Raw genomic sequence first — 21,126 nt, forward strand, 5'->3', positions numbered from 1 at the left:
TTAACAAGTATTGGACGGATCGGCCTAAAAATGGGAAGAGGTGGGTGCTGGCAGTGCACTGGAGGTGGAAAAGACCCAGGCTCCGGTATGAGGCGTCCATTCTGCGAGCATGGGGAATGGTTTGGTGTGAAGGCAGACAGGAGGGTGGGAATGTGTGGGAAGAAGCTGGGATGCTGTTGGGTGGTTTGTGGGGAGGGAGGAACCACCCACATGCCAGCGTCCCCTTCACCTGTCCCTCTGTTCCTTTTTCATTCTTCCTTTGGGCCACTGAGTCTCAGTCCCGGGCCCTACTGCTCTCAGCCTGCATTCTGCATTAGCCTCTGAACTGGTCCTCCTGCTGCCAGTCCCCCTCTCTGTCCTCTACTCTCCATGGACACTACTCTCCCATCTTATTGCTCTGAGCTTAAATACCTTCACCTCTTCTTCTCTTCCAATTATTCGAGGATTGTGGACAAATTCCACGGCACATTACTCAAGGGTCTCTATCTTTCTAGCCTTCCCTTTTGCTACCTCTGCATGCTAATGTTCTAGCCCCCATTCCCCTTCTCTCACTCAGTGTCTTGTCAAGTCCTTGCAGCTTCCTGTGTCAGCATATACACATTCCATCTGGCTCATTCATTCATTCTTACATCAAATATTTCCTGATCACCTCCTGGGCCCAGGGCATAGAGTACTGGCAGCTGGGGTCAAGTTCCTAAGGAAAGCCCTCCTTATCTGCTCCACCCCCCACCACTCCTATGATACTCTGTTTCTACCATCCCATGGTGCTCGCCTATCATATCAGTGGTAACAGGAATGTTCTCCATATATTTCATACGGGTAGACTGTGCGCTCCTGGAGGTCTGGATACCTCACACTTGCTTGCATCCTCCACAGCACGTGGAGCACTACGGTACTTGAAAGTAGATCTGATTCATGCTGTATCGTGTACTGTCTGTGTTCTTGGGCCACTTAACCCAATTAACCTCAGTGTCCTTGGCCATAAAGTGTATTAAACACAAAAGGTTTCCGACTTACAGTCTTTTGACTTTACAGTGATGCGAAAGCAATATACTCAGTAGAAACCACACTTCACATTTTGAATTTTGGTCTTTTCCCAGGCCAGTGATATGCAGTACCATACTGTCTCTGATGCCAGGCAGGGGCAGCAAACCACAGCTCCTAGTCAGCCACACAATCACAGGGTAAATGACGGATATGCTGACAACCATTCTGTACCCAGTTTCAGCACAGGATTCATTTATTGGTTGAGATATTTAGCATTTTATAAAACAGGCTTTGTGTTAGATGATTTTGCCCAACTGTGGGTAATGGAAAGTAGGCTATGCTAAACTACGATGTTCCGTAGGTTAGGGGTCGTATATATACACTTCCAACTTTCAGTATTTTCAATTTACAATGGGGTTACTGGGATGTAACCCCATTTAAGTCAAGGAAGATCTATAATTAAATATGCAACAGGCTTGGCCCATAAGTCAGTGCTCAGTAAAAAGCAGCCCAATACATATTAATTGATTAAGAACATGAAATACTTCTTACCCAAATTAGGATCAGATGAAGAACAACGTTCAGGCTGTATGGAGCGTGTGGCCAGCGTGGAGTTTTGCTGTGTGCTGGGTCTTAGCAGACACCTGGTATCAAATGGCTAAGAAGCTGCTACAGAGAAACAGGGACTGGTGTGTGGGCCAAGGTGAGGTAAGCAGAAGAGGGAAAAATCTAAGGTATCTAGGCCTGCCAAAGAGCTAGTCTCGAAGTTTCTTCTGCATGTGAAGAATGAAGGGTTCATTGGCTCTGTGGTTCTATTTTGAGCAGCAAACCTCCTAAGGCAGGAATTAAGTTGAAGTTTAACTCCAGCTTGAACCTGTGTGAGCAAGTCTCCCCCCTGCCAATGCTGAGCAGCCTCCAGAGGTACAATTCCCAGGTCTTGGTTGCGGATGAGATGGGGAAGAGGAGGAGTCACAGCTAGAGTCAGAGCCCTCTTGATTCAGAAGTCAGCTGAGGAAGGATGAGGGACTGCTGCTCTCAAATTTCCAGTGAATTTAGTTGGGTTGGGGACAGCCAGAAATGAGGAGGCTGGGGCCACTAGTCTGCTGTGTGTGCAGAAAGAATTCTATGTTGAAATAGTAGGACTTGGGATCTATCCCATATCCACTAATTCGTGTGACCATGGGAAGGTCCATGAATTTCCCTGAGTCTCATTTTTCTAATCTATAAAGTTTCTTCTTTGCATTCTTAGGGGGAGCAGCCAGGCTTACTGGGGCCATGCTTCTCAAACCTCAATACACATATGATCACCAGGGCATCTTGTAGAAATGCAGATTCAGCTTCATCAGGTCTGTCCCAGGACCTGAACATCTGCATTTCTGACACTGTCAGGTGATGCTCTTGCTGCTGGCTGTGGACCACATGAGGTGCTAGAGCAGAGCTGGGCAAACCATGGCTCGACAGCCAAATCCAGCCTGCTGGTTGTGTAAGTAAAGTTGTGTTGCAACACTGTCATGCCCCTTCATTTGTGTGTTGTCTATGGCTGTTTTCACCTTAAGTGGACAGAGCTAGGAAGTTGCATAACAGACCGTATAGCTCACAAAACCCAACTATTTTAATGGTTCCTATGTGACTCTTTACAGGAAAAGTTTGCCAATGCCTGCTCTAGTGTATCGAGAACTGGCCCATGTGAGCCAAAAGACCTGCACTTCAGTCTGGGTTTGGCCAAGGCCAAGCCACTTCACCTTGCTGGTTCTTACTTGCCTTATCTAGAGGACACAATGAATTTCTAAGAGACTTGTGTGATTCTGGGATTTCAGTGCTACATAGGAAACATCATAGTTTCTATAGAAACAGACTTCTGAGAACCAGGTTGTGTGGCCTTCATTTGGAAGCTGCAAAAAGCATACCTGGCCTACCCTGCAGATCCTGCAGGCAGCTCTGATAGGTGCCCTGAGAACCACACCTGATGTAGGGTCAGCTGGGAACAGACAGGGGTTTGGAGAAGGAAAGAGTGAGAATCGGGAGGCGGACCTTCTAGCCTCCGGTACAGGCTGATGCTGGCACAGGGCCCTGGGACATTGCGCCCCAGCACCACACCCACAAATTCCACTTTGCTGAGAGCAACTCAAGCACAATTCCCTATCTCACTTCTCCAGATGCCCCTCAATGCTTTAGGTCAACCAATATTAATAAGCCCTTTTAAGGTCTCAGACATTGTGCCAGGCACAAGAATAAAGAAAGAAGTATGACATCTGGAGCTAAGGAGCTCCCCAGTTGGATGGGAGACACCACGTAAGGAAATAAAGCCAGCTGTGAAGGGGAATGCATGACTCTGGGTCTCTAGCTTGGGCTGCAAGTGATGCTATTAACCAGGCAAGGACGGGGGCAGTGGGCTTTAGGAGAGGGGGGAGGGTGTGTAAAAAAGAAGATAATGCCTCATTTGGGGCACACTGCTTCCAAGGTAGGTGCCCAAAGGACTGAACGACAATGTGGTGATTTCCTGTGAAAAGCAATGCAGTCTCTTTGTAGGCCTGCAGTGGGTTAAGAGGAATGACATGTATGTTGCCATGGTTACTCCCCAGCACTGAGGGGAGTCCCAGTGCACACCCAAGTACCCCCAGGCTCCCTAGGGATCACTTGCCTTGTTCTACCTCAGTCTCCCAGGAGAGACCCTGGCTCGAGAGACTTCTATGGAATGCACACTTGTTAGGAAGATTTCTACTTTCTTTCAACCCCAATGAGCAGTAAGTGGCTGACTACTGTTCATTATGACTATCTTTCTGGTCAGCTCCCCATCGAATGGGAAAATCGGGAACCTGCAACTAAGTACAGCTCCTAAACCCAAAAGACCACTTTCTGTTATGGTTTCATGCCAGTAAAAAGAAAGCCCTGAGAAGCAAGGAATTCACAAGCTCACAATTATTTTGTTGGCTCATCTGAGCTCCAGCTCCTCACTTGGGAATGTGAGCCTGAGATGGCTGCCTGGCAGCCCATTCCCTTGCTTTGAGGTATAGGGTATGGTCTTTCACAATCTATGAAAATCTACATGGGCACAGAGACACATAGAACCACATGTGCCTGCAAAGTAGCAGGGTCAGTTTAAGTGGCAAGGTTTCCCCTTCCCAGGCAGGACATCTCCATCTGGGCACATTTACAACTCTGTGTTTGCTAGGAGGGTACCTGTGTGATGCCTGCTTGGATGGTCTGAGTACCAGGCTATGGAGGCTTCCCTGTGAGCCACACACTGGCTGGCCGGCCTTGCTAGGGCTCCGGGTAGACATGTAACTCTCCTTCTTTGACACTTATCGCAGAACCTAATTATATGTTTATCTGTTGGATTATTTTATTGAGGCCTGGCTCCCATGCTCCCTAAATGGCTACTGGAACTATGTCTGTTTTTGTTCATCATTGTTCCCTAGTGCCTGGCACTTGATAGGTACCTTCTAAATGTGTGTTGAACAGATGACAGAAAGCTTGTCCCCACTGCTGGAAAACTGACATGAAGTGTATACCCTACCGACGATGGTCTGTCTCCCTGTCTTCATTTACCAGGTATTGCAAAAATTATCACCAATGAAAGTATGGGGAGATTTGCCCTCTCTGTTTAGAACCTTGTGTAGGAGGTTTGCAGTTTGCAGTTCAAATGGGATTGACCAAGGGCAGCCCCAGTGGCTCAGCGGTTTAGCACCACCTTCAGTCCAGGACCTGATCCTGGAGACCCGGGATCAAGTCCCACATCGGGCTCCCTGCATGGAGCCTGCTTCTCCCTCTGCCTGTGTCTCTGCCTGCCTCTCTCTCTCTCTCTCTCTCTTTCTTTCTCTCTCTTTCTCTCTCTCTGTATCTCTCATTAATAAAATAAGTCTTAAAAAAAAACCAAATGGGATTGACTAAGAAATCACTGAGAAGAGTATTGCTTTAATAACAGATAGAGAGGCTTAGGTGTGGATGACATAGCTTAAAGCTATTGCTGGTTCAAGGCTAAAAGGCAAGATTGGGACAGATATGAGGCTCAGTGAAGAATGTGAGAATATGTGTATAGGAAGTCCCCTCATTCATACCTAGGGTAGGCCTAGAGAGAAACAACGGCAGAGCTTTTCAAGGCTTCATTGCCCAACCTTGCAGAGATTGGTCCAGCTTTGTATCATGCCCTTGGTGCTTCACCTGGATTCAAGACTTCGCACTCTTACCCTTATCTTGCTTCACTGGAGAGTCAGCTCAGGGGTAACTCCTATATTGGAAGCAACAGCCAAACTAACTCACCCAGTGCCAACAAATAACCCTAGAGCCGCAGGTAATTTAGAAATAATCTAGACTAAAATTCTGAAGCAGAGGTTGAGACTGAAACCCTAAAGTTGGCCCATTTCTTATCATATACTAAATATTTATCACCCTCCATTTACCACTTAACAGTAATTCTGATTACTATTGATCAAGAATTCACCATGTTCCAGGCACTCTGCTAAATGCTCTACGTGGATGGTCTCATTTAACCCTCAAAACAATGCTGAGTGAGAGAGACTCTAATTGTTTCCATCTTGTATGGGTTGAAATGGAGGCTTGTGGAGGGTTAATGACTTAACCAATGTCACATGGTTGGTGGTGGGAAGGCCTAGGCCTTTCAACTTCTACCTCAATGTTTAGTCCCTCATTCTGCATTGATTCTAAGTCTTCAAGATAGATCTGAGTTACCTATTTGCAGATAGCTGGCACATCTTACTTATCAACTGAGTCTAATGGTATCACAAGATGAAACCCTCAGCCTCATAAATACTCACATATAACTCTTTAAAATACTTTTTTTAAAAAAAAAAAGACTTTCCACTGAGTTCCTGTTCCTGTCCAGCTCCAGAATCTACTGCCCACTGTGCTGGAAGACCAAAGGCAAAATTCCCTCCTGTTTTCCCTTCTTCCAAAAAACACGTCTGTAGAACAACATAATAAGCCAGGTAGGTAAGATGTTGGGCTTTGAAGGGAACACAAAGATGAAGACCATGTGCTCCCCATTTTCCAGGTACTGGCAGGAGAAAGAAATGACTAGGATACACATACCTATGAGATAGGACAACCCATAATCAGTGTACTATCTCAAGATAGCAAAATCAAGTACTCTAGGAATTCAGAGGTTGGATCCACTTCCAGAGGCACCACCACAGGCTCCAGAAAGGAGACTTAAGCCTTAAAGGAGGAGCAGAATTTCCACAAGTCTCTGGGGAGCCTTGCCTTGGACTGGCATCTCCTGTTTACTAAGTGCCTGGCTTGTACAACACACACAGTAGGGCCTCAAATAAATTTTCTGGTTGGACACTAGCCACTTGGGGCTGGCTAGCTAGGAATCATGGACTTGCTTCTGGTGCCATCACACCAGACATAAATTATGCATGAGGCCCCCTTTTCTGGGCCTCTGTTTTTCCCCAACTATGAAACAGAGGTATGGAAGGGAGTGGGTTTCTGGTTAGGATCACATTAAGTTAATATATGCAAAACTATTTGTAAGCCAAAATGAAATGCAAATATAAGAGACTACCTGTCACTATTCTTCTTGGTGTCATAAAAATGAGAAGGAACCAATGTCATGTACTGCTCATTATCCAACAACCTTTTTTGGACTAACTACACTGGGTCAGGCATTGGGGATTCAAAGATGAATAACCCCCAGCCTCCATGCTTGGAACATGAAAGGTCTAGGAAAGGAGATGTCGGTACAACTGATGATACAAGTTTAATGTACTAGGACAAAGGCTAGGCTGGACTTTGGCAGGAGCTCTGCTCCTTTTTATTGATAGTATAGGTAGATGGCAATGCTAAAGATAAGAACTTCAAAATCAGAAATTCAACTGGTATGCTCCAGAATAAGCTAAGATTAAAGGTGAGGGGAAATTTCTTTAAAAAAGTTTGAGCTTATTCTATGTTCCATGCACTTTCACATCCATCATCTTTAGTACAAGTTAGATATGATTATGCCCATTTTACAGATGAGGAAGCTGAGACTCCAGGAAGTTTATAAAACTGGAAAGCGTAAAGCCTAAATGTAAACTTAAGTCATTCAATTGCAAGTTTGGTGCTTTTCCCAGCCCTCATTGTGTTCTAACTAGGCAGTGTTTTAGAGAACTCATTCCATGCTCATCTTGAACAACTTTATTTCTTGGATTGTTTTTTCTAAGGAGAAAGATTGATCTGTGATGAGGAGGTTTGACAGTAACCCTTTCTGTTGTCATTTCCTCTTCTACCTCTCAGATAAATCTCTTCCTTCCCACTGCTCTCTGCTGACTTCTTCCTCACCCCCATGCCCAACAAAATTGCTCAAGAGTAAAGAATCCCAGCAAATGAAGAGCCTGTAGAGAGAGATTCCTGGCTTCTCAGTAGCTGGTCTAGAAACTGTGAAACAAAATGCACTGAAAGACAAAGGAACCTGTCATCTGATTTTGCTCAAGGAGCCCACCTAGACTGAAACCTGGCCATGCCTTTATTTTGTAGATCCATGACGATCTACAGGAGCCTATGTGATTGTCACACTTGCCTACTTTACAGATAATGAAAACTGAAACCCAACAGGGTGAAAGACTTGCCCAATATCACACTCGTGAGAGGCAGAGTATGGACTGGAATTCAGGTCTCTTGACTCCCAGGTCAATGCTTTTCCACTAAAATAGCTGGTCTCTTTAGCTTTCCTCCATTAACATCCCAAATGAGATCATGGTCCTTTCAAAAGAAAGCTCAATGACACTGTCTCTGTAAAACCCAGAAGCCAGGTCTCTCTTCTGCCTCTGCTCTGATCAGCTCATGTCCTCATCTAAAGAACAGGAAGTAGCTTTGTTTTTAGCTCTGAAAGCACATTCTAGGGGTGGGAAAGGGGGATTTGGGGAAGAGAGTTCATGTAGATGATGGTTAGAAGTGATCAGCAGACATATTACTCTTACTTGAAGGGGAAAATACATGGTCAGATATAAGACAAAGCCTTGAGTCCTAACCAGTACATGTCCTCAGAAGAGCTTCCCCACACCCTGGGTGGAGGTAGGGGGATGATTCTCCCTCAGTTCTGTTCTGCTGGAACTGGATGTCAGGATGGGGGTTGGGATAGGAGCACTGGGCTGGGAAAGTTTGCATAAACTTTATACAACCTCAATGCTTCCCCCACCCTCTGCTAGCACCCACAACTTCCCCTGCCAAGGGAGGAAGGAGGAACACATTATTCAGTTTAATAATTTATACAAATTGAAAAGTTTACTGTGTGAAATAAAGAGGACTTAAGAGGGCAACAGAGAAATAAAAATTCCTGAGTCCTCTCTTAAAGGCTAGAGGTGTGGAGCTAACGCCTCTTGATGACCTTGCCTTGGAATGAAACAATCTGACTGTCTAACAGATGAGTCTGAAATAAGCAAGTTACCCCCTCCCTTTGATGGTCAGCCAAGTTTTGTCTCCTGCTATGGTAGGATCACATCCAGTCTTCGCACTTGTCAGCCAGAGACATCAAAGAACAGAGATCCAGATCCACGGATACTTTGTCTATTAGTGGTTCTCAAACCTGGCAGCCCATCAGAGTTGTCTGGGGAGTTCATTACAAATTTAGATTCCCAGGAACCAACTCGGTGATTATTAGGTAGATCTGGGCTAGGGCCCAGGAATCTTCATTTTCAATAAGCAGGTATAAGAACCAAAGATCTAGTTCAACGCCATTCATTCTGCTATCAAAATTTTATATGAGATTTCGGTCTACAGCAAAGAAAACTGAAATGCCAAAAATAGGTTAGTGCTAGTACTTGTACTTGAACCTAGTCTCTTGCCTCTTGATGTGGTATCTTTGCCAGTACCCTCATACATGGCTTTCCTCCCTCAGCCCACCAGCCCACTGAGAACCATTCACCCAATCCACGGAGGAATCGGAGCTGCCCAGGTACGCTGATTGCATTCCCATTTGGTTCGTGGGTGGAAATGGCTGGTAAGGGGTAGGGATCAAATTGTGTTCTGTATCCTGATGGGTTAAAAGGGGAGGTCTCGCTGACGGTTCTAAGGCATACTCCCAGTTACTCCGGTCATAAAGAATAGTTAGTCCACAGAAGCAACCTGCTGTATTGGAGGAGCCAAGATTGGCAGAGGCAGGGGCATAAAGGGGAGAGTCCTAGAAGGTGAAGTCGCTAAGGTAACGGTGAGGCCAGACCATCTAGGGCCTTCTGGGCCACATACGATCTTTGACTTTTACTCTGAGCCACTACAGGATTTTGAGACAGAGAGTGGCATGATCTGACATATTTTCCCAGGGGTACTTGGATACAGTGGTGAGAACAGACTCTACAGGGCAGGGACAGAAGCAAGGAATCCAGTTAGGAGGATTTGTAGTAATCCAGGGGACAGAGGAAGGCGGCTCACTCAGATCAAGGTGGCAGAAATGCAGCGGTGAGAAGTAACTGGATCCCGGCTGTTCTTTAAAAGTAGAGCTAACAGATTTTCTGATGGGTTGGATGGGAGGTGTGAGATAAAAAGGAGTCAAGGATGGTGCCAAGTGTTTTGGCTCGAGCAACGGGCAGGCTGGAGTTAACATCAACCAAAATGGAGAAGGCTATGGGTGGAGAAGGTCTGTGGGAGGGACAACAGGAGTTCGGTTTGGGGCATGCTGAGTCACTGACACTCACGTGGCATTTTAAATAGTCTCACGCCTGGATGAGGTCATCAAAAGAGTGAGTACAGACAGAAAAGAGGGTTGAGGCCCTTGCCTGTGGGCCACCAGCACCAAGAGATTAGAGAGACGGGGAATCGGGAAAGAGACAGGGAAGGGGGAATAGGAAAAAACAGTAACATGTGGAATCCCAGTTTTCCTAATGCTTCGCTTACCTTGGACACAGAATTTCAGTTCCTTGGGGTCAGTGACGACTCTCCTACTTTCCCGGATCACAGCCCGGCTCTTCTTGGTCTCTCCCCAGAGATTGGTGCCACCGTACATGCTGGGAATGTTGAGAATGGCAATGCCCTCCAGGAAGATGTTGCTCAGGTCTACCTCGACCCCATCACACTGAAGGGCAGAGAGAAAAGGTCATTTGTTGGTGTTCTCCGTGTTCCCCACCCCACGGTGCTGAGTGTGTGTGTGATGGGCCCTCAGCCAGCAGCCTGCCTCTGTCAGATGCTCGATCTTGGGCAAAGTTGCAGAAGGCTTAATGCTTTGGCTACTGTGGTGGATTGGGGAGATGAAATCCTGGTCATCTCTGAGGATGGCAATACAAGGCTTCAGAGGTCCTCTACAGATCTAGAAGGGCTTCAGGGATGGAATTCGAGACAATTGCACACCTGTTCTCTGGTCTAACCTCGTTATCATCAATTCTGTCCCTGCATAACCATTGTGAAGACGTCCCATATAGTGGGACACTGAGCCCTGCACCTAACATGTAGTACATTCTGAACAAAGGACAGAAAAGTTTCACTTCACTTCACCCCTCTTAGTTTATCCCTCCTGTAATAAGTACATGACTTAAGGCTTGGAAGGCTTTCAGATACAGCATAGGGAATAGAGTCAATGGTATTGTAATAGTGTCGTATGGTGACAGATGGTAGCTACACTTGTGGTGAGCACAGCATAAGGTATAGAGTTGTTGAATCACTATGTTGTACACCTGAAACTAATGTAAATTGTGTGTCAACCGTGCTTCAATAACAAAGAAAAAAAGATCTGGAAGGCTTTCAGAATTTGCCTGTCTCCTGTATCTGCATTTTAAGTGCAGTTTTGGCATATGTGCTTGCTGATGTAGCAGAGTTTATTTATCCAATCTCTGCCACCCGCATCCCCTGCCAGGTACAAAAGGCCAGAATGCTTGAATCTGTTTGTCTCAAATATCTGTAAGGTCAACCTACTTTTGGCATACAGTTTACCCATGCAGCAAGGAATATATTCATTCTGGTTTTTGTTCCTTATGATTGTAGGTAGTTTACTTCATTTACAGAAGGAAAAAACTGGACTCAGAGAGGTGAGCCATGTTATTCAGGGTTGTACAGCTGATATATTAAAGAGTAAGGATTCCAAGTTATGTAATTTGACTGTAAAGCCCAAGTTCTTTATTTTACTTATTGTGAGGCAGGAAAAATGAAAAGTATGCAACAAAAATTCACTGTCTTTGGGGTTACCTACAAATCCAAACTTCCAGAGATTTCTCAACAGAAGAGGAGCAGGAAGTTAGGGCTTGTTGCCATTCATATTTGCTTACCTCTTAATTTCTTCAACTCTCTTAACTTATGGTACCTTATCATGCCCATGGCTTATCTCTCAACTACAAAATGGAATGGAGTGAGCTTCCAATGGAGTCTTGGAAACTCATTTCTTCACTGGGAGATTCTGATTACTTGAAAGGTTGTCTCTTTACACTGAAACAGATTCTCTTTCTTCCTGCTTCTGCCTCTTGGTCCAATTCTCCCTTCTGAAGCCAGACAGAATGACCCTCCTTCCTCCTCCATGGGGACAGTCCATCCAATACATGATGACAATCATCATCATCACTGTTCATATGTATTCAGCATTGCCATCTGCCAGGTAAGCTCTTGTATACATCTCATTTATTACCTTTGTGATAATCTTGTAATTCAGATACTGTGACTATCTCCTCTTTGTATTTGGGGAAACTGAGACACACAAATGGTTAAGTAACTTGCCCAAAGTCACACAACATACAAATGGAAGTACACAGACTTGATGGCAGACAGTCAGAGCCTAAGTCCGAAGGGCTCCTTCATTCTCCTCCCTCTCACACTACCATTTGGTTGTGCCTCCTCTGGGTTGAACACTGTCAGCGCTCTCAGCCGCTCCCGTGGGACTTGGTTTTCAGACTTCCCTGTCCTGGTTGCCCTGGTCTGCACAGACTACTGTTGGTTACTCTCCTATTCTGTAAGGCCTCCAGCACTGAAAATAACACCAGCCACAGGATCTGATGGCATAGGTGGCCATGGTAGGAGCACCTCCTGGGGCTGGGCTCCTCTCACACTGTCATTCCCCCAGAAATCAGATACTGTGGGAAGCCCGTGTAAGGGTGCAACACATGTCCCCCATTATCATTATCCTTATTGTTAAATATGATCACAGTTGTACTAGCTCTTTTGTTAGCAGCTAGATGACAGCTGAATCACTTCAGCTTGAATGAGTGGTCATCACAGACCCTCATCCCATTATCTACTTCTCAGCCAGCTCTTCCCTATCATGAACTTGTATAGGTATGTTTTAAAAATAACATAGACGTAGGGCTTTACATTTATATCAATCAATTTCATCTGGTTCTTAGCCCAAGCCCCCTCCATCCATCTAGTTCATTTTAAATCTTCATTCTACAACCCCTTGCCATAGCCTTCCTTTCATTTTGGGATTAAATCATTAACACGTGTGTATATAAAGGGCAAATACTGGGACCAAGGCCGTCTCCTTGGTCAGTGTAACACAGCAGACACTGGACATTAAAAAGCTCTCAAGGTGTGGCTGCCTTCCCGGGGCTACATCCTCTGGACTGGACTGTCACTAGGTCTGCTTTTCAGTACAATGTGGAATCATGGAAATTAAAAATGAGAACGCCTTAAAAGAACATGCCCTATCTTTCATAAATGACGCCCAGAGGGGTTTAAAAATTTGCCTGCAGTCACTTAACTTACTAATGGTGGAACCAGACTAGTATCCAGGTGTCCAGACCTTAACCCTTCATTCTCTCCATTACAATGCAAGGCTAGATCAAATGGCATTTTCTAAATGACCACCATACAACCTGTCAGAAAAGAAGGGAACTCATATTAACTCACTGATATCTGTGTGCTAAGGGCAAATACTTGAATAATTTTATACCTGCCGGAATTGGGATGTCTCCTTTTCTAATTTTTTGAAAACTGGGACATTTGTCCATTTGCTTCATGGGATGAATGAGGCAAATATAAAGTGGCTCCCTAAGGACACCTGTAGGTTTGTCCAGCAACTTGGATTCTAATGTGTATTTTCCAAGGCCAGTTAGTTAGTTCTCTACTGACCTACCCTGGGCTCTGGTACCCCCCTTTAAAGGAAGAGCATCTCCTCTTTTTTTTTTTTTTTTTGGTTAGGGCTACTCTCTTTAGGAAAGATAAAAATTCTTTTGTAGGGCAAAGTCCTAATGAGCTGTTCTTTCCATGTTCTTTTTTTGCTTCATTGTTTAACATTCTGCTTGGCTCCAGCATCAGGTCTGAGTTGCCTTTGTGCATTCACACCTGGTTTCATGCCCACACCCTGCTTTCGGATGTATGCGTACAGTCTCCTGAAAGCATGGGCTCAACCCAGAGCTCCCTGTTGCTGTCATGCTGAATTTTATAACTCTTTTCCTTTTTCTTCCCAGGGGAATTAATGAATTGTTAAAATTTTATTTTGGAATATCTTCTATACTTCCCATCCTTTATACATGAATTCTTATTTAAGGATTTAGGCTAGAATCCCACTGAGTCAGACTTTTCTCCAAACTCTCGGAAATTCGCTTGCTTTAACTCTGTGCCTAGCGCTGACTTCCTGTACCCTTATCCCCTCTGAGACAAAAGGGTCACTTTCCTTCTTGGCTGGAGTTACCTCCACATCATCTCAACTTATTTATTGTTGGTCAAAATGCCCCTTCCCTGCTAGAGGTCATAATAACAGTATGAGCAGTTCACGTTTGGTAAGAGCTTCCTTGGGCAACATGCTGGTCCTTCCTCTGCAGTCTCTTTTGGGATCCTCGTGACACCACTGCTACCCCCCCCCCAAATGACAGGGTCTCACAGGGGCTAAGGTGCTTCCTCAAATATACATAACTGGCTCCCCTACAAGCTGACACAGCTAGGATGCCAACCCAGACAGTCAGATGCCTGGTCCTACCCTGGAGATGAAAGAGTCAATGAGGCAAATGGGGACTTTTGCTGATGCTAGACTTATAGCAAAATTAAACTCCAGCTGTTGTCTGAATAATTGAAATCTTCCCACCACTACTCTGTCTTGCAGAGTACTTAGAGCAATGCCCGGCACATCAATGTTAGATATTAGTATCATATCTTGCCTTGTTGCCAGCTTTGATTTAAAAAAAAAAAAAGTATACTACTAGCACAGCACAGCCCTTGGCACATCATGTCCCACAAAGTCATCTTTCTTCTCTACTGCTATTTTAAATATACCCTGTCCCCTCCATCTCCAGTCATAGCCATTTAGGAGTGGTAGCTATTAACGTGGTAAGTTGTTAAGGTCTCTCCTGAAGAGCAAACAGTCCTCCCTCTGCCTTCTGATGGATTGTCCCCTTCCCCCATTATGTCTTGGGTCATCGGCAGAACTGGGGCAGACAGAAAAGAGATGGGAAAGCCCGGGGGGGCTGTTGGACAGTGGGTGCCCTCACCTTTGGAATGCACCTATTTGAAAATTGAGAAGCAACGCAGTGTCTTGAAAAGAGCACGCTTAGGCCTGAAGACAGAGAGATATGGGTTCAGATCTTAGTTCTGACGCTGGTGGTTGTGTGATCCTTCATTAAAGCTCCTTAACCTTTTGGAGCTTTAGTTTGTCATCTGTAAAATGGGGGTAGGGTAGTAGAATGTCTGCTTCGAGGATCTGATTGGTCTCTGGAAGGCAGTAGCATTCTAGAACTGTCTACAGCGTTATTATCGTTAATTATGATATTACCTGTGCCAGAGGCATATTTCAGCCTGAAGTCAGGCCCACTGCCTGAGACCTGGCTGGAAAAGTTTTAACGGCCTGGCCCCACCCTCGCTTGGAGAGCCTTGCCAGCCCACACCTGCAGGCCTGTTCCCGGGGCTTCTCGGCCCAGGCATGACACGCTGAGGTCTTTCAGAACCCTGCTGCGATCCCGGGAAGGTGGAAAGCTGGATTTGGGAAAGCAGAGGGTGAAATAGAACATCGGCCCCAGGGCTGCTCCCGGGTGGGTTCGGAGCTAAATCCTCCACCAGTTCCATGACGTCATCGGGCCCGGTGCCCCTGCCCCGGCCCAGGGGGGCTGCAGGGGGGAGCGCAAGGGGCGCGGCGGCCTTCCTTCCCTGACCTAGGACTGCGCCCCGGGCTCTCTTCCAAGCCGAGGCTGCGCGGAACCCAGGTATTTACCGCCGGCCGTGGGGCCCTGACTGGGGGCCCTTGTCCCCGGCAGCAGCGAGCGCTGCACCCTCGGGGTGGGGGGTGGGGGGCTCGGCTCCGGCGCCCCTGGAAGCGGCCCGCGCCCTCGGGGGCCCCGCCGGCCACGTTCGCACTGCCCCCCCCCCCCTGGCGAGGCCCATGCCGGTGGTTTTGGTTTCTTGGGGAGCCGGGGAGGCTTGGTTGGTCTGGCGCAGGGCTAGCGCGTCTGTAACCAGAGACTAGGTTAGGGAGCCGAGCGCGCCCAGTGCAAATGCAAAGCCCTGGGACCGCGTGTTCTTGTCCTCCCTCCCCACCCCCGCACCCCCCACCCCAGTCACCACCCCACCCACCCCACGCCAGCCACCACCCCCACCCCCCACCCACCCCAGCCACCACCACCCCACCCCCCAGCTACCTCCCCACCCCCCACCCCGCCCTGCAGGGCCTCCGCCTCTGGGATCCCTGAAACCCCCAGAACTCTGGGCAGAACCGGGGCCGACGGGGCAGCGAGCAGAGGAAGCGAGGGAGGCGCGGGGGCTTCCCTGCCCCTCGGCCTCGGCGACCTGAGAAGGGCCGCGGGCCCGAACCTGCCTCCCCCCCACCCCCCCAGCGAGGCCGCCTCCACTTCAGCCCCGTCGCTCCTATTTCTGAAGGTCCTCAGAGAAGGAGATCCCATAATTTACTTGATGACCTGTTTCAGTTTTTAGCAACTAGGAAATTCTCCCTTCTAACCTCGATTCATGGGGCCACGGATTACGTTGATTTTTTTTTTTCTGGTGTAGAACACGGGGTGTTTTGCTCCATCCTCTCGGGCTGGGCGGGTCTGCCCTCTGGGGTGACCCCTCCCAGGCCGCAGCGGGGTGTCACCCAGGCCTCAGTGGCTCTGGGCATTCATCCCCTTTCGGCGTGACTTCTTCTTTCCTTTCGTGGGTTCCCTGAACTGCCTTAGCTTGTCTCCCCCTCCCCCTTCCTTGATGATTCCTTCTTAGTTTTTCTTTTTGAATTTTTTTTTAGATTTTATTTATTTATTCATGAGAGACACACAGAGAGAGACTAAGGCAGAGGGAGAAGCAGGCCTCTTGTGGGGAGCCCAATGCGGGACTCGATCCCAGGACCCCGGGATCAGACTTGGGCCACAGATAGACCCTCAACTGCTGAGCCACCCAGGCGTCCCTGAATCTTTTTATCATGGGTATTTCTAAGTACATAGGAAAGTAGAGAGAATAATAAATCCCATGTACCCCACCTCTCAGCTTAAGCAACTAGCACTCACAGTTACATCTTGTTTTAACTCTGCCCCAGTTTGTTTCCCCATCTCCATACTGATGTATTTTATAGAAAGTTTTTGATATTCTATCATTTCCTCTACAAATACTTCTGTGTATCTTTAGATGACAAGTCTTTAAAAAAAGAATTATGCAATAGTATCATCACCTTTCAAAAGTAACAATTCCTTAGTAGCAATGTATATCCAGTAATTGTTCAAATTTCCTTGATAATCTCACTGTTAAAAATAATTCGTTTGTCTGAAAGGTCTACAGATTTGTTTGAGATGTTTCTTAGGTTTCTTTTGACCTATAAATTCCCTGTCCTTTTTTCCTTATAATTTAACATTTATCAAAGGAAATGGGTCAACTGGGCATACAAGTCACTTCGGGATTATTAAAATGCAGATTGTGATTCGGGAGATCTTAGGTAGGGCCTCGGACTCTGGATTTCTATGTGCTGTGTGTGAGGGACCATACTTCCAGAAGTAAGGCTGTATAACATTTCCAGGATTCTGGATTTTGCAGGTTGTGTATCTGAGGTGTCTTTTAAACAAATTCCCAGTCTGTCTGCTGTATGTTCACTAAGCTGGTACTTATAGATCTAGAGGTTTGATCAAATTCAGGGTTGACATTTTAAATCAAATTTAATTAATTCATTTAAATTTTAAAAATTTGAGTATAGTTGACACCTGGGTTGACTTTTTGGCAAGACTACTTTATCAGTGGTGGTGTGTATTTCCTACTGCATCTCATAAGGTGGTTATAGTTTGCTTGTCTCATTTTTTTGTTGTTGTTATGTTCAGATTGGTTAGTGGGTTCCAGTGTGGTCAACCTGACTCTTCCATTATGGAGCTCTTAATTAGTAGATGATGATCCTTGTCTAGACCCATTATTACAGTCCCCTAGTGGAAGGATACCCTTGAGGACACCCTAGTACTCTTTCTGTGCCTTTCTTTGGAATCTCTACAAATGTCATTTTCTCCATGAGTTCTTTGTTCACTTTCCAAAAAGGATCTCCCTCTCTTCTCTGTGTTCTCATGGAATCAAAGTTTTATTTTATTTTTTAAAGATTTTATTTATTCATGAGAGATACAGAGAGAGAGGCAGAGACATAGGCAGAAGCGGGTTCCCTGTGGGGAGCCTGATGCGGGACTTGATCCCAGGACCCTGGGATCACAACTTGAGCCAAAGGCAGATGCTCATCCACTGAGCCACCCAGGTGCCCCGTAATCAAAGTTTTAAAAGGTCATTCTATCCAATAACTTCATTTCATAGATGAGAAAAATGGAAGTTAAATTAGAATGGTCCAGTGTCACAGAGCTAATCAGAATCAGCAGGTCTGAAATGAGACTTTTGGTCATTTGGACTGGCAACCAACAGGTCATAAGTGATTTTGTAAAGAAGGATTTTGGCCACTGGATGAGGGTTGAAGCATAGAATCTTAGAATGGTAAAGCCAGATGGAATATTAGGTTTGGCAATATCTAATTACCAGGATGAGAACAAGGAGGACTAGAATTGGTAAGTGACCTTCCTAGATCACACAAGTAACTCTTGGAAGAGCTAGGGCTTAACTAGGGACTGTAGGGTGAATAGGGGTAGTAGTGAAGGACAGAATCAGAACAGCCATGTGTTTTGGGAGTATATGGGGCTGGAGACCTAAGATAGGAACTAAAGGATAATGTGATTGAGAAAAAGGGTTTTCATGGATGTTTGAGTCAGAGAAGATACTCAATGAATACATGTTAGATAAATGCACAGAGGGAGGAGGATGCTGGGGATGCCTAGGATGGAAGTAGATAGAATGGAAGAGAAGATGTGGAAGATAGTGGTGAACATTGGTCTGGGGACGATAGTGGAGTCCTTTCCTACCCTGGTGAGTGAGAAATGGGGGTGGTGTGTCTTTTGAAGAATGAAGTAGGGAAGTAGTGGGTGATGTCTAGGGAAAATAACACTTCACTTACAGTGGGAAGGAAGAGAGAGGACCAGGAAGAGGTAAACAATATCCAGACACACTTAAATCAGGGTTCTGATGGGCTGAGAGGGGGATGGGCAGGAAGAGAGGGAGGCCTCACTTGATGCCTGGGCTCAGATATATACTAAAGGGCAGAGGGAGAGCTAACATAAGACCTGATCCTCCCTTCCAAGATCCTCCCATTCCCCTTTTTTGAGGGAACAGTATCCCAATAGTGATTAGGAAGAGGGAAAGCAGCGGTACTGTCCTATACAATCCCAGGGTCCTGTAGGGCCCAGGTGAGAATGGGGGTGAGGTACTCATTTACAGCGGCAACATTTCTACTTTGGTAGGTGGGGAGGGTGTTCTCTCGGTGACTTGGCCCGGCAGGTAGGAATGTAAGTTAGAGTACGGGGAAGGAAGGCTGGGCACCGGTCCAAGATATCCTTTGGTTTGGAAAGAGGAGAGTAGCTGAGGAAGAGGGTGAGCTGGGCTCTGGCTTTCAGTCATGCTAGCCCAGACTGGTCTGCATATAGGCCACAGACTTGGGCCTACCCGCTCTTATTTCGTACTCACTCTTTAAACTGCCAATCGCTTCTTTTATGCCTATTAGAATCCTACTCTTCCAGCTCAAAAGCTGTCTCCTCTATAAGGCTTTTCCCAATGCTCTAGATAGAAACTGCATCTCTTCCTTTTCTGAATTTTCATTGCCTTGCTTCTCTCTCCAATATGGAATGACTATTTTGCTATGTATTATTTGCCTGTCCCCAGGAGACTTTAAGCTCCCAGAGGATAGGGACCATGTGTTACACAGCCCTGTCCTTTTATGGTACCTGGTATATCTTCCCGGTATATATACCTATACCTGGTATATATTCCAGGTAATAATTAACTTTCCACATTAAATGTCCAATATAACTGTTAGTTAATTGAAAGAAAGAATACCAAAGTGTTCTTTAAAGAAACTTCACAAGGGGATCTCTGGGTGGCGCAGCGGTTTGGCGCCTGCCTTTGGCCCAGGGCGCGATCCTGGAGACCCGGGATCGAATCCCATATCGGGCTCCCGGTGCATGGAGCCTGCTTCTCCTTCTGCCTGTGTCTCTGCCTCTCTCTCTCTCTCTGTGACTATCATAAATAAATTAAAAAAAAAAAAAAAAAGAAACCTCACAAGGTTTCTTTCCTTCTAGGTGAATTCCCACAACTTCCAAGGATGAATATATTGACCAAATAAAGTGGACTGAATGTCCAGGTTAGGGAGAGATAAGAAAGGTTAATCCAAGTCTGTAAGAAGTAGTCCTCTGATCACAGCTAAGGGAAATCTATAGCTGAACAGATTGTAACAGGAATAGGGCACATGGGGCATGATTTATATGAGAGAGACATTAAGAGACAGGAGACAAAAGCATTTACTCATCTATCAAGAATGATGAAAACCTACTTACTCTGTGCTAGACCCTGGGGATGGAGTAGAAATGGGACACAGTCCTTGTCTTCAAGGTGCTCACAGCAGGTCAATGCTAGAGGCAATGGTGTGCTGCTAACTGCCTAACAGCAGAATCTCCAGGGGAGAAAAAAAAGCAGCAGTTGCTCTGATTGTGGTGTTCCGTGGTATAAATACTCCCACTATGGCCAATTTCAAGCTACCAATGTGACATCACTGAAAGTGGGGCTGGAACTGATGTGCCAGCAAGCAAGCTGGCTCTAGCACATCACTGGGGAGGAAGTAGCTATCTGCATATCTGCAGGGCCTGTGGCCAGAAGAGAGACATTTATTGGGAGTGAAAGAAAAGCAGCCAGGGCAAACAATGATGTCTGTTTTCCCTAGAGAAGAACCAAAGAGAATGTTTTTAGTGTCAATAATCTGATGTGTATCCTGAGGGAAGAAAAGGTGATAAATTGAGTGGTGTTGATGAATGGTGATAGCATTATTGGAAAGATAGTCCAGTATTATCTACACTGAAAAAAAATTAGCTTGGCATAGGTAAATCTTATAAGAAATGGCTTCCCCTACATCCCAGAGGGGTGGTTTTATGCCATTTTAGGAGCTAATATCTGTCATGGGCAGCTAGATACCAATACGTACATGTGTTATATGATAATATTAATGTACATCATGTATTAACTACTATATATTCCAGGTAATAATTAATTTTACCTGGTACTTCATATATTTTATGTCTAATCCTTATACCCCTTCAGTGTTGCTATTTGTATCCTCATTTTTACAGATGAGGAAACATCAACTCAGTGAAACTAAGGTTTCATGAACCTGAAGGTTTCCTGCTTGAGATGGAAACGACAACCTCCAGAAGACAATCCAACTTACATGGCATGTTTGGGGATGCCTGTTAATCTTGTGCTTTGTTACCTATGAGACTGCTTTTTGAGTATTCTAGATATTAGAGATTTGAGTCTTCATTTTACAGAGGATGCCAGAAAAAATGGAGTCTATCAAGAGAAGAGTGGTCAGGATGGTCATGGGTCTGTACGCTGAGTCACATAAGGAACTGGGGATGGTTAGCTCAGTGAGATAATAGGGTATGATGTGGAAGACAGATCTTCAGCCCTCTGAAGGATGGTCACATAAGGAGCAAGAAGGCATGTTCTAGGTGCTCTCCGAGGGTGAAAATAGGCCAAATGGATGGAGATGAATGGGCAACTCAGTCATGCACCTCACAAACACATACTATGCACCAATTTTGTTCCAAGCATTGTGCTAAGTGCTGACAGGGGAAGGATATGATGATGAACAGGACATATATCCTTGTTCAACATCGGGAAGAACTTTCTGGAAGTCAGACCTGTCCCATAATGGAATAGGATTCTGGAAAAGTAGTGAGCTTCCTATCCTTGGAGTAT

General features: G+C 45.8%; 1 protein-coding gene and 1 long non-coding RNA gene across 6 annotated transcripts in view; one reads left to right on the plus strand and one right to left on the minus strand.

The window, feature by feature from the left end:
- The window catches only part of DGKG (diacylglycerol kinase gamma), a 205,836-nt gene that overhangs the window by 37,707 nt on the left and 147,003 nt on the right, over positions 1-21,126 (minus strand). For all 5 annotated transcript variants that reach the window (XR_008662175.1, XR_008662174.1, XR_008662173.1 and 2 more), the window contains one exon: positions 9,814-9,991. Coding sequence is in view for 2 of the 5 variants with exons in the window: in XM_055308224.1 (XP_055164199.1) it covers positions 9,814-9,991 (178 nt within the window). In the remaining 3 variants the exon portion in view is untranslated. The remainder of the gene's footprint in view (positions 1-9,813; positions 9,992-21,126) is intronic.
- LOC129498686 (uncharacterized) overlaps positions 14,758-21,126 on the plus strand; it is a 44,937-nt gene continuing 38,568 nt past the window's right edge. Inside the window, exon 1 of the long non-coding RNA XR_008662177.1 lies at positions 14,758-15,029. This is a non-coding gene — a long non-coding RNA (uncharacterized LOC129498686). The remainder of the gene's footprint in view (positions 15,030-21,126) is intronic.

The sequence above is a fragment of the Nyctereutes procyonoides genome, unplaced genomic scaffold (genome assembly GCF_905146905.1).
Source record: "Nyctereutes procyonoides isolate TBG_1078 unplaced genomic scaffold, NYPRO_anot_genome, whole genome shotgun sequence".
NCBI lineage: Eukaryota > Metazoa > Chordata > Mammalia > Carnivora > Canidae > Nyctereutes > Nyctereutes procyonoides.